Source organism: Lycium barbarum, chromosome 6 (genome assembly GCF_019175385.1).
Source record: "Lycium barbarum isolate Lr01 chromosome 6, ASM1917538v2, whole genome shotgun sequence".
In the NCBI taxonomy this organism is placed as follows: domain Eukaryota; kingdom Viridiplantae; phylum Streptophyta; class Magnoliopsida; order Solanales; family Solanaceae; genus Lycium; species Lycium barbarum.
The window spans coordinates 12,046,828-12,058,871 of NC_083342.1; the positions used below are offsets into that span (position 1 = coordinate 12,046,828).

The 12,044-nt window shown below is 35.5% G+C and overlaps 1 protein-coding gene across 1 annotated transcript; it reads right to left on the minus strand.

The window, feature by feature from the left end:
• Positions 1-1,579: 1,579 nt before the first annotated feature.
• LOC132600799 (E3 ubiquitin-protein ligase RSL1-like) lies at positions 1,580-9,951 on the minus strand. Its single transcript, XM_060314190.1, has 3 exons — positions 9,197-9,951; positions 4,455-5,224; positions 1,580-1,993 (listed from the first exon to the last, which is right to left on the minus strand). Exons 1-3 carry the CDS (start codon positions 9,890-9,892, stop codon positions 1,807-1,809), a joined length of 1,653 nt encoding a protein of 550 aa, XP_060170173.1. The 5' UTR covers positions 9,893-9,951; the 3' UTR covers positions 1,580-1,806.
• Between the last annotated feature and the right edge of the window lie 2,093 nt (positions 9,952-12,044).

Sequence of the window (12,044 nt, forward strand, 5' to 3'; positions counted from 1 at the left end):
TGTGAACAAGAATAACTTGCCAAGTTCTGAAATATGAAAAGATTCATTTTATTGATGTAACATATCAGGAATTATACCAGAAAATAATGTAATATATAAATTTAGATTGATTTAGAAAAATTATCTTGATTTTTCTGTTTATATAACTTCCTGGCCGTTCAAAAATAAATAAATAAATAGGAAATTATTTTTAGTCCTTGTATTATTGCATTATTCCAGCTTTAGTTCTTATAATATTCAAATTAAAATATTTGACTTTTAATTAAGCAATGCTTGTGCTTTTAGTCTTTTTACTAACAAACACCGAACATAATGACGAGCTATTAGGTAGTGCAAAAATTTATCCTAATAAAGATGATGTGTTGTTATGCTTGGAGGAGAATTCTGGAGTGGCAGGTATTAGTCGACAAGTCTTGAATTGGGCTGGAGAAGTTCAGTGGGGTGAAACTGTTTGTAAAGACAAAGGCAATGTGGCTACCATCTTTAGAATGACATTAGCAGCCTCTATCTATGACCTGTGGCTTGAAGGAAATTCCAAAACACACAAAGAAATGGAGATGCCATTGTGAAGAAGATAGTTCAAGAGGTGTTTGTTCGAGCAAGCATGCATGTGAAGCTAGCTAGTTGCTTGAATATGCTATATTTTTTATCCTATCTAGCTTAATTTATGAGTTGGGGTAGTGAAGATGTTGGGCATGTCCAGATAGTTGGCTATAGGCACGTCTCTTTTTTCCTTTTGTTTTGAGATGTACAGTGACACTTTTAGTAATAAGATATGCTCAGTTACAACAAAAAAAAAAAAAAAAAAAAAAAAAAAAAAATGATGACTCTTGTAACAATTTTTTTCTCTAGTCATGATACGGGGGCAACCATAACGAAAGCTGAAAATGGTCAACTACCCTTTTGAGCAGTGCTAGGTATATACCAGCAGCCACATACCTGAGGGGCAGGGGCAACATTTGCTAGATACATTTTTGTTCAAGTGTGGTAATTCTGGGAAATAAACGAGAAAGAATTGGACAAATAATTTTGGTACTAAAAAACCACAGATAATTGAGCCTTTTATACTCCTTCCGTCTCAAAATATTTGTCGCTTTTTATTTACACGCCCCGTAAGAAATAATGATTAGAACGTCATTTTTACTACTTTAACCTTGTTTATGTCCAAGCTATCATCTCTCTATATTAAATTTTCAAATCAATTTATGTGTTAATGAACAAATTTATACTTCATAATACAATGATGGAAGTTGTTAACTATAGTGATTGCATTTTGTAAAACGTGATGAAGAGTTTAAAATAACAAGGTTTTCCGATTGTTGGTACTTGCACAAGAGTAACTACACCCCATAAACAAAGAGTTTGTAGTCTTCAAGAAAAATCCTACCAAGGGTCAAATAGGAAAAAAATGTTCAATTTTGCCTTGAACTCCGAAAACGACAAATAATTTTGAGACAACTATTTTTAATAACCACGACAAATATTTTGAGATGGAGCAGTAATCAAAAGGATGTTTGGCTTTCTAAACATAAGTATGCCCTTCCAAGTTCACCTCTGAAAATACACAATTAGCTCGGGCTACACCACCAAAATATATATATATATATCAAAAAAGGAGGCAATGTCCTATACTGATGGAGTGACCAAGACAACCACCATAATCATATGTACAAGAGCATGCACCACAAAATGTGATAATTTCTCCGGCAAATACCCAAAATCCACTAAATGTTCCAAATAGTCAAGTACCAATATATATAGAGAGAGAGAATGATGAACACAGCACTGAGGCTGCCACTACAACGTTCAGTAGTAATCATCAGAATCGGTATCATAATAAGCAACATATTCATCATCATCGCCGTCATCCTCATCCTCATTCTCATCTTCATCAGAATCTAAAATGTAATCCACGTCCCAAAGCTTACAGGAGCAAGTTGCTTTCTTGTCCTTCCATGGTGCCCCACATGTATAACAAAATTCATACCCACATCTGTACATACAGGTCGGAATGTTGTTAGTACATCATACACATACAATAAAACACAATTGTATTCAACAAAGACAGAAAAGTCGAGTAGTCCATGTGACACCCAGCTTAGGAGGAAAGTCTCACATCGGCATAACACAGGAGAGACGTTGGGTATATAAGTAAGCATACCTTACCTCCTAGTAACGCGTTTTAAAGGCGTGCAGGCCTAGGCCCATCGTGGAAAGTATCACTAGCGAGTTGGTTCGTTGTCCATAATAGAGGGTGTAAGTGACACCCCAGCTTAGGAAGAAAGTCTCACATCGGCACAACACAAGAGAGGTGCTGAGTATATAAGTAAGTATGGCTTACCTCCTACTCCTAGTGACGCGTTTTAAAACCGTGCGGGCCTAGGCTCATAGCGGACAATATCACTAGCGGGTTGGGTCGTTACAGTACCGTAAGTATCATGTATGACCACAATTGAGGAAGAACGAAACATCTCAAGACAACAGATGACTAGTTCATCTTTGATCTCTACTACACACATTTAAAAACAAAAAATAGAAAAAGGAGAATAGAGTCACTACTCACTACCTCTAACCCCTCTGACTTTTGTTTGTCCTGCTAGAACTGTAGCACATTCTAATCTTCTTACTGTTTAGTGGTAATAGTAAACTCATATGCATTAGTCTATGGACCTCCTATACATGGCTCCCGATGCACAACAGGATTAACGAAGTTTATTATCCTTTGGCCCGTGGGTACTAATATGATCAACTAAAGCAGAATGTGCATATACTAACCCAAACATACTAGTGCTAGTAGGGAAGTGGTCACCACCATAACTTGATAAAAAGATCAAGACATATTAGCCAGAATTGTTATAATAAAAAAGGTAGTGCTGAAATACTTCTTCCAAGGTCAACCGATATCCACAAAGAGCACAGACCACAATTTCATTACATTGGAAACATGTACCTCCGCACTGATCTTGGAGAGTAAACTTCCAGTAACATGTTACACAAATATATTCACCGAAGTACTTTCTGTTTTTTGATAAGCATACTAAAATACTTAACAATACATCTAGCGGATATTGAACCAACTTGATAACCTAACTCATCCGCTCCACCGACAGGAAAAAGAGGGGGGTGAAATAGAAAAGAAACCATGCAAAGCCAGAGCAGGACACCTCAGCTGAAAGAATCTACTAATACAGCTGAAATAGTGTCTGGAACAAGCGACAAACTTCCATTTTGACAAGGAGCATATGGCTTAATAGTGTTTACTTGATCCAGTCTAACTCTCACGGAGATTATAAATAGCAAATATTTATATTTGGGTTAAGCGGGTATGAGTCGTATCAAAGTAAAGCATAGCGTAGACAGCAGAAATATATTGACAGGACATACTACTTGCATCAAGGAAAAAGACAAGCTAACGTGATTCCAAAATTTGAGTTTACTAATTATTAGGGATGACAAAACTAGCCCAAACCCATTTGATCCGCTCAAGCTTTAATGGGTTTGAGTTAGAGTGATTTTGAAGATGGACTGATTTGGGCTAGCCAAGTTGACCCATCACAAATCATCAGACTGGCCCATCAACTGAGCCCAAACTGACCCATGAATTGTCCTCTGTTCATAAGAATAAAAGCTACAAAACATGATTAACTTTTTTTTTTTACTTGTTATTTAAATTTATTTTTGTAGTTATTTTTATTTTTTAAAATCTTCATGTTTAATTTTCTTTAGAATTTTTTTATTTATTTATTTAATTTTTTATTTCCTTATTAAATTTTTTTACTAGTAGCTTTTTATTTTTAAGTTTTTAATTTTTTTCCTGAGGGTCTATGCTGATCCGTTTTTGTTTAACCGATTTTCGACCCACCATATTCGACATACGTTTGCCACTCTTAGTTATGTACAAGACAACCATAAAAATATATAAATAAGACAAAGGGGTAAAAGAGAGGAATCTGACAAAATCAATATTCATTACGTCAAGTAACATTTAATTTTCTTTTGATTTATTTTCGGAATAGTTTCGAATATAATTTATGTACTAGGATAACTTACAAGGAAATATTTACAGTGAATATCTTTATTATTTTGAGTAAAAACATATGTTTGAGTTTTTTTTTTTATATCCAAAAAGTATTTAAATTTGATTTTCAAAACATCGTTTATTTAAAAAAGCATGAGTGAGAGAATATTTACAATCAAAGAATATCGATATTTTTAGTTTCTCAAAATATTGAAACGGTGGGTTAAGTTGGGCGGGTTGGGTTATGACCCTTCATTTAGCCCATCTTGACCAACCCATCTTAGCCCAAACAAGCTTTGGGCAGGGTTGGGCTTTGTCCCATCTATAGGTTCAACCCATCTTCACCTGCCCAACTTTAGCCCAAATGGCCCATTTGCCACCCCTACTAATTATATGTTTGAGTCAAACAAATGGAACTTGAAACCCATGTCTTTACCTGCAAGTCATGTGGTAGCACCCTGCAGCAAGTTCAATCATGTGGTTGCACTTTACACATTGGCGCCACAAATTCGTTGCTGCCAGAGTTTTCAACTTAACATCTTCCGGAGGAGGAGGATTTCTCCTTCTATACTCATCGCACGTGATATTGCAGTGCCAGGGAACTTTGCAATTGACGCAAAACAGGCCATTGCATTTTGTGCATTTCCTAATTCCGAGTCTTTCAGCTCCCAGAAAGGAACCATTAGAATATTCTAAAACTTCAGATTTCGACATTAGAGCTGAGCACTTTGGGTAAGGGCAGTAAACTTTTTCAGTTACAGGGATAGAGGCTTCCTTGATGTGTTGCTTCATAATATCAATTAACTTAGGTGTCAAAATTTTACTGCAGCTATCCAGTTTCAAATCTGAATTGCACTCTGCATGAGGACACTTAGGCAGTATGCCATGAAGCAGCTTCACTTCAACATGTTGTTTCATACAGGAGACACAATAACGGTGCCTACAACCATCAACTGAGAAAATCTGACCAATATCAGTATCTTCCAAACAAATAACACAAGTTTCGTACGCTTTCCTTGAAGCATCCGACTCTGCGACTTCCTTTATTTGAGAAGTCATCGCCTCTCTTGCAAATCTAAATGCAAACTTCATTTCATTTCGAGGCACAAGAGAGGGCTGGCAGAATAAAAACTTCTGTCGAAGCAAAGCCACTTGGTTTAGTAAAGCAGCAACCTTCTGCTGTTTGGCTGACCATCGGCCTGTAATCTACAGTTCCCCAGACACATAATTTCAGCAAATTAAGCACTATGGAAAGCTTGAGTAATAATCAACAGTTCAATATATGACAGCAAAACCAAAAAACAGTAGTAAATGTTGTATTTTGTGCAAAAAAACTTACCCTAACAAGTCTAGAGTTTTCCCTTTATTGTAGATAGGCTAAAATAAATTCAACTAACAAAGCAACTAACAAGTTTGAGCCATAAATTTTTGGAAAGATAAATTATTCCTTCATCAGGATAGGTCAGCTTAAAAGAAAACACTGCAGAAGGAAACCTCTGATTAGCGTAAATCATGAAATCGAGATAACATTCAATTAAACAGCTCCTTAGTTATACCATCTATGTAGGCTTACACATGTGAGCTCATTCTGCTCATAATACCACGCAGACAGACAATGCAGTGATCCCGTACTATTTTTAAGTCAGGTAAACCTTAACTCTTAGGGGTCGTTTGGTTTGAACACAAGTTATGATGGGATTAATTACGTTGGGATAAGTTATACTGGGATTATTTATGTTGGGATTAATTATTCTGATATTGTTTTTTATTGATTGTTTCGTTTGTTGTATTAAAAGTAACATATATTGCATAACTTTTAAGGAAAAGTTGTTTGTTTACAAAAATATCCTCCACCTTATGTAGTAGAAAAAGGGTTTTGAGAACCTCAAGGCTATTTTAGTCAATTTCACTGTTTTATCCTGGGATAGAATTACTATTCCACCCTCTGATGGATATAAGTTATCCCAGCACTATTTTTAATCCTGGGATAACTTATCCCACAATTAGTAACCAAACAAAGGATAAGGTGGTACTAAATTTTTATCCCATCACTATTTTTGCTTATCCATCATACCAAACCATCCCTTATATCTTAAGAAAAACATTAGCTCTTTAATCCAGAACATAAAGATGTCCTTGTATTGATTTACTTTATGAACCGGGACCAACATTATATCATGCATGTATCCTAATCTGTTTTTCTTAATAAAAAGACAATGTGCCAGCAGATAGCTAGGAATGGAGCTCTAATGACTAATCTTCTGGAGCCTCAGAAGTCAAAACAGATTTGCTCAACGCCGAAAAAATCTTACCGTTCCTAGTCACTTAGACTTTACGGTGTGAAGCTTAATACTCCCACTATCCCAATTTATATGACACTCCATTTGGCTTTTGGGACATCACAAAATATTTGACATGTTTGTATACAACTTTCAATCAAAGTGAATGAACAATTTTTTATTTTATTTTTGATTAAGCACCGGGTGTCCGGGTCTCTTTGAGCCCCGACTAATCCCGGGGGTGCACAGGCCCTCGGCAAGGAGTTTCCCGCAAGTGCACCACGGGTAATTCAGGGTTTTACCCCAGTCCGATGGCCCTCAGAAATTGTTTGCACCCAGTGGGTTTCGAACTTGAGACCTTGAAAGGGAGCACCCCAAGGCTCAAGCCAATTACCACCAGGCCAACCCCTGAGGGTTCTTCTTCTTCTTCTTTTTTTTTTTTTTTTTTTTTTGGCTTTGCTACGATTCTTTTATTTTTATTTTTATGAAAGGCAAAAGGATTTTACTGGGATTTTGAATCCTGGCCTCCAATTGTTCATTCACTTTGAGATAGCTAATAACAGTATTAGCTACACGGGTATTATTTATCTCCTTTTAATATGGGTGTCAAATATAGCCCAAAAGATGATGGCCCGCCCAAAATTTTATAGGTTGGGCTCAAGATAATTTTGCATTGGGCTGATTTTAGCCCAACCCAACATAGCCCATTTTAAAGTGATCTCCAACTTAGCCCAATACCAGCCCTATTCTAGCCCATTATTAAGATTTACTTAAATTTGGGTTTATTGCTTGAGATTTAATTTATCTTTTTCTATGTATTTTCTTTTCTTATATCATGTATTTTATAAATTTGTGGTGTGTTTGATATGAAGGAAAATATTTTTGAAAAATATTTTTCACGAAAAATCGGCGAAAATATTTTTCAGGAAAAATATCTTTTCGCGAAAAACATATTTCTAGAAAATATTTTTCACCTAGAAAAGTGATCCGTCAAAAAAACTGGGTCAAGTTGGGAGTGTACCAACCCATTTCAGCCCAAGTAACTTTGGGCCAATGTTAACCCAACCCATTTATTACCTCAGCCCATTTTGATTGGGTCAATTTCAGCCCAACTCGCCCATTTGACACCCCTACCTTTTAACAATCCTTGCACTATAACCCCTGTATAACCTCACATTGGGATGACAGTATTATAACACCATAGAAATTATTAACTGATACTACCGTTCGTTTCGCCTTGCTATGAGCTGAGGGTCTCCCGAAACAACCTCTCTCTCTACCTTCTCAAGCTCAAGGTTGAGAGCTAAGGTCTGCGTACACATTAACCTCCCCATACCCCACTTGTGGAATTATACTGGGTATGTTGTTGTTACCTCCACCGTTTCAATTTGTTTGTCTTACTTTCCTTTTTATTCTATTTCAAAGAAAATGTCTCTTTCCTTTTTTGGCAACTCTTTAATTCCAACTTTTCACGTTACATGTTTAAGACCACAAGATTCCCACAAACCACACAGGAGAGATAACCCGCACTAGACAAGCCCCGTGCGACGAGCTAGACCTAGATGGCAAATCCCCTGTTGCCGTAGGCCAGGGGTTTCAAACCTGAAACCTCCATTATGGAAGCCCCGTGCTCAACCAACTTAGCCACCCTTGCGGTTTTTTTTTTTTTTTTTGAAACTCTTTAATTCCAACTTTTCACGTGACATATTTAAGACCACAAGATTAAAGGGCATTTTGGTACATCTACATATCTTTCACCAGCTTTATTTATTTTCTTAAACTACGTGCCAAGTCAAAAGCAGACAAACAAATGAGTAACCTTTAGAAATTATTGACTGATAAAATGAAATATGTGGACTTACAAATTGGAATACAGGAAAGTAATCACAAAAGAAACAACCCTTTTCAAATCCAAAGCAATTGTAGCATTCAAACCTTCAATAAGTGCCTTAAACTCAATACACTGTCTATTAATCCCACATCCATCAAACGGTTTCCTCATTTCAAACAACAATTCATCTCTTGAATCACAAATAGCCTATGTTGCTCGGACTCTCCAAAATGTTGCTGCACCCGTGTCGGAGAATCTCACACGCACCCGTCGACATTTCTAAAGAGTCCGAGCAACATAGCAAATAGCAACTCCAATCCCACCAAAAACAACCACCTTCTAAGAACAATAATAATTCTCCAATCTCCACTAATAAACCCTTACAATAAACCCTAAAAACCTCTTTCTTAAACTCCGTGACAAGTCAAAAGCAGACAAATAAATTGAAACGGAGGGAATACTATAAGTCACAATACTTAACAATTTAAAATATTTAAAGGGCATACGAATAACTAGCGGTCAAAGATTTTCTTATTTGACTCTCGAAATCCAAACTGTATCGCATAAATTGGGACAGAGGGAGTAAAAACATAGAAATTATTAACTGATAAAACGAAATGTTTGGACTTACAAATTGGAATATAGGAAAGTAATCACAAAAGAAAACAACCCTTTTCAAATCCAAAGCAGTAGCAGCCTTCAAAACTTCAATAAGTGCCTTAAAATCAATACATTATCTATTCATCCCACTTCCATAAAACGGTTTCCTCATTTCAAACAACAATTGTGGGATTATACTGGGTATGTTGTTGTTGTTACCTCCTCCGTTTCAATTTGTTTGTCTTACTTTCCTTTTTAATCTATTTCAAAGAGAATGTCTCTTTCCTTTTTTGGCAATCCTTTAATTCCAACTTTCCACATGGCATGTTTAAGATTAAAGGGCATGTTGGTACATCTACACATCTTTCACCGGTCTTATTTACTTTCTTAAACTATGTGCAAACAAGACAAACAAATGAGTAACACCATAGAAATTATTAACTGATAAAATGAAATGTGGGGACTTACAAGTTGGAATACGGAAAAGTAATCACACAAAAAAACAACCCTTTTCAAATCCAAAGCAATAGCAGCATTCAAACCTTCAATAAGTGCCTTAAGCTCAATACACCGTCTATTCGTCCCACTTCCATAATACGGTTTCCTCAATTCAAACAACAATTCATCACTCGAATCGCAAATCGCAACTCCAATCCCACCAGAAAACAAACAATCACCCTCCTTCTCAACTAATAAACCCTTAAAATAAACCCTAAAAACCTCATTTTCATCGTCGTCGTTGTTGTTTTTCGACGTTCCTTCACCAAACGGAACCTCGAAATAGTCCCCGTTGTTGTCCCACTCATCTTCAGGCATACGTAGTATCTCTTGAGCAACTTTTTGATCGTGGATTCGACGGTTCAGATCATCTCTCATTTTCCTGAATTCTAATTCGCACAGTTCTCGATCGCCGACTTCGCGTTCGAGTTGGAGCAGTTCCAGTTGTAGGTACTTTGAAACGGTGTCGTTTTCGGGTTTTGGTGGTTGGGTGGGTGGGGTGGGGGTGGGGGTGGTTGACGTGGAGGGTTGTAGAGAGATGGAAGCGTTAATAGCTTCTTGGAGTTGGAGTTGGAAAGCGAAATCGAAGTCAGAGGTGATGTCACGCGCCGCCGTGAGTTGACGGCGTTGCTCGGCGGCGAGTGTTTTGAGTTCTTCAGAGTCCATGTCGGAGTAAAGGAGCAGTGTTATTGTCTTTTAGTGGAAATAATATTGTTATAAAAAGATTTGTTTAACCTTTACCCTTTATATAATAGTGGGACACTTATAATTTTACTTCCCCATTAAGATTTTGGAAGCTTTGATCAAACAGGATATGAATTTTATTTTTTTAAAAGTGTTTTTGGATAAAAATTTATTGTTTTAGATTCTAAGAATATGTTTTTATTACGCTCAGAAGCACTTATTTTCTTTTAAAAATTTAGCTAAACACCTCACGTTTTTAAAATAAGCATTTATTGAAAAGGAAAAAACACTTTTGGGGAAAATAAGTTTGGCCAAATAGGCTATAAGGAGTATTTTGTCTATTAGTAGAAATGAAAATGTATAATTGTGGGACTCTTAGGGTCGTTTGATTGGAAACAAGTTATTCCGGGATTAGTTATTTCAGGATTAGTTATTCCACCCTTCCATAGGAATAAAATAACACTACAATCCCGGGATAACTAATTCTGAGATTAGTTATACTGCGATTTTATTCCAACCAAACGTGGAATAAACTCATCACAAATATAATCCCGGAATTATTTATTTTTATTCCTTATACCAAACGAGCCCTTATATGGTGTTCTTTCCCCCTTTTAGGATGTCATATACTCCCTCCGTTCACTATTACTTGTCCAATATTCTAAAAATAGATTTTCACTGTTGCTTGTCACTTTTAGCATATCAAGGAGAAGACAATTTTTTTTCCTATTTTACCCATAGTATTAAATACTCACTTTAAATCATTTTTCAAATTCAATGAAAATATGCACCAATTAATATAGATATATTGGTAAATTATGGATTTCATTTATTATTTCTTAAGGGATATGTAAAATTAAAATCGGACAAGTAAAATTGAACTGTGAGAGTAACAGGGAATAATACATACGCACCCCTTGCTAACTTGTGTTTTCTCAATTACACACTTAAAAGTTGAGCTTTTGGCCAAAATTATTCCTTATATTTAGGGGTAGGCTTAACTTTTTCCTTTTAAGTATAAGCCTGAGCACTATTTGTTTTTTTAAGGACCCGTTTGGCCATTAGCATTTTTCACCTTTTTTAGGGAATTTGTTTCACTTTATTTGAAAATAAGCGTTTGGTCATGAAAATTTCAAATAAAACTTGAAGTTGTATTTGGTATTTGGAAAACACTTAAAAACTTGTCTTCACTTTTTTTTTCACTTTTTTCACTTTAACTACATTCACATAACAAAATATTCTTTGTAAAAAATATAACCAAACAAAACACCATCTTCAACTCCAATTTCAAAATTTCAAAAAAAGTGAGAAATATTTGGTTGGGTGTTTTTGCAAAGAATATCTGGTTGTTTGAATGTATTGAAAGCAAAAAAAAGTAAAAACAAGATTTTAGATGTTTTTCAAATTTCAACATGGCCAAACAATGATTTCTAAATAAAGTGAAATAATTTTCCGGAAAAAAAGTAAAAAGTTCTCATGGCCAAATGGATCCCCACCCCACCTTCCTGCCTCCCCCTTTTTATTACTTTATTTTCTTGATTTCCTTCTTTTCAACTTTTAATAACGTGCGTAGGGTTAGAAAAATTAGTCAATTATACAAACTCTATATTTACAAGTTCGGAACTTTTCAAACCCAAAAAAAAAAAAAAAATGGAACCAAACTAACCCATTAAAAAAAAAATAACCAAAGTAGGCTTCACGCACAAAATCTTCCATACTTTGACCGAAGATTAGTCACATTTCAAAACACCGGAATATAAATATTTTATATAGAACTTAATAAATTTTTTAGTGTGCAATAATATCGACTCATTACATCAAGTAGACATATACATTTAGGTCGTCGTTTTAGGGATTGTAAAGTGCTCCGAAGTAAGTTTGAAAACTTGTTATATATATACATTTAGATCGTCGTTATAGGGTTCTAATTAATATAGGACGTCGCACGAGTTATTATTAATCGACAATAAATACTAAAATAACTAATTATCATTAAAAAAATAATACCCAAAAATATATATAATATTAACATATAATGTACATTTTATTTACAAATATACAATCTCCTAAGGCCTAAGGATCCTCCTAACCCCACCACCCTCACTATCATCAGGATCCTCTCTCCTCCTCTTAA

Coding starts and splice junctions, on each gene's coding strand:
- LOC132600799 (XM_060314190.1), bottom strand. CDS start 9,892: ATGGACTCTGAAGAACTCAAAACACTCGCCGCCGAGCAACGCCGTCAA. Junction 5,225..9,196: donor ACTTTTCCGTATTCCAACTT/GTAAGTCCCCAC, acceptor GGGGAACTGTAG/ATTACAGGCCGATGGTCAGC. Junction 1,994..4,454: donor TGCTACCACATGACTTGCAG/GTAAAGACATGG, acceptor CTGTATGTACAG/ATGTGGGTATGAATTTTGTT.